The sequence below is a fragment of the Penaeus vannamei genome, chromosome 25, assembly GCF_042767895.1.
Source record: "Penaeus vannamei isolate JL-2024 chromosome 25, ASM4276789v1, whole genome shotgun sequence".
NCBI lineage: Eukaryota > Metazoa > Arthropoda > Malacostraca > Decapoda > Penaeidae > Penaeus > Penaeus vannamei.
Window position 1 is genome coordinate 15,784,340 of NC_091573.1, and position 1,674 is coordinate 15,786,013.

Here is a 1,674-nt window from a genome sequence, read left to right on the forward strand (position 1 = left end):
GATGTTTTTTCTTTTTTTTTTTGTTTTGTTTGTTTGTTTGTTTCTTGTTGTGGCTGGTTTTCTTTGTTCCTTTTTTCTTATTTTCTTTGTTGTGAAAGATTGTTTTATTGTTGTCTGTTTGTCACTATCATCTACCTCCCATGTTATTTATAAAAATAATATTCTATAAAAAAATGTATATATATATATACAAAAATTAATTGATAAAAAAATATATAAATATATAAAATCAAAGACAAAAAGGAAAGTTAGAGACATAAGAAAGAGAAACCGTCATGCTTCCTCCACTGTCATTTCTCCCTTGTAGACCTCGTCCGCCGCCCCACCCATCGCCCGACCGCACGAGACGCCACAGTATATAAAGGAGACACTCGCTTCCAGGCACTCACTCGAGCCTCTTCCTCTGCACGACGTCGCTCGGTCACACTCTGCAACATGGCACTGAAGGTTGGGTCCGCGAGGGGGAAACGCTTTTCGGACTAGAAAGATATACATATGTGTAAGAGTGGAAGCCTTGCGCGTGTGGGCCAAGTTGTTTCTAAAAGTCGTCACTTGCGCAGTTCAGTTTGCAGCTTGTCCGAAGATGAGTGGCTCGTTGTTGCATGACTGTTGTTTTGCATGGTGTGACGTTAGTGATGGATGAGACATTAATTATCCATCGCTTCTACGCTATTCAAATGGGTTGTCATTGATGGCACAACCTAGTACGGTTCAGTTTAATTGATATACCTTTTTGGGTCCACACTTGGGCCAATGCACGCGGCGCGGTAGACAGGCACTTCGACAACTTTGCGTGATCAACAAATAATCCCGACTATACAATTTAAATGTTATTACGACATGTTGCAAAGGATGCATTTAGGCCTACGTGATTGCGAACTGCCTCACCGATAATAGCAATGGCAAAAATGTTAGATGTAAAGGTTATTATTAAAGCAAAAATATGTACTCTTACATTAGTCAATTTACCCAGTAACATGCACTTATGGTTTCGTCATCTGTTTCACTCTTGCCTCCATGCGGTATATTTCATTGTAGTGAATTTTTGAAGAAAGCGTTAGAAATAATTATGATGTGAATAATCCAGTCGTCTGTGCAACAGTAAAATCATTGTGACGCTTGATTTTTGAAAGTAATGCACAAAACTGCAGGCAGATGGCTTTATATACTGCACGTCTTATGGTTAAGCTCCGCCCACCACATCCCTCGCCTTCATGTAACAAACACCCTGTGGCAGAAACAAGTCACAATCGTTTATTATTAATGCATGTATTCAGGAACAAGCAAATATGCGAGTAAATGAACGTTGCCTTATTGAGGGTAAGGATCCTGTTACGTGACTCAAACGAAATCAGTCACCGACATTGCTCTGACCGCTTCTCTAAATGGATCGTTCCGCTGCTGACTTCCCTTGTCCTCATGTTCCCCACAGGTCTTCTTCGTCGCAGCAGCTGTGCTCTGCCTCGCCCAGGCGGCCCCGCAGAGATACGATACCCTGGGCGTCCTGCAGCCCGAGACACCTCGTGACCTGGGTGCCTACGAGAACATCGTCGGCGCCACCATCGACGTGCTGCCGGAAATCGTCGAGGTCTTCCGCAAGGTCTCCCAGAACCGCGACAGGGCCAACGACCCCGAGAGCGTCCAGCAGATCATGCTGGACTTCATGCCCATCAC

At 43.8% G+C, this 1,674-nt stretch overlaps 1 protein-coding gene across 1 annotated transcript in view; it reads left to right on the forward strand.

Annotated features, from left to right (window-relative positions):
- The first annotated feature begins 403 nt into the window (after nucleotides 1-403).
- The window catches only part of LOC138866341 (uncharacterized), a 1,615-nt gene continuing 344 nt past the window's right edge, over nucleotides 404-1,674 (forward strand). The window contains exons 1-2 of the mRNA XM_070138852.1: nucleotides 404-447; nucleotides 1,433-1,674. The exon at nucleotides 1,433-1,674 is cut by the window's right edge and continues 344 nt beyond it. Coding sequence (XP_069994953.1) covers nucleotides 436-447; nucleotides 1,433-1,674 — 254 coding nt within the window. The 5' untranslated portion in view covers nucleotides 404-435. The remainder of the gene's footprint in view (nucleotides 448-1,432) is intronic.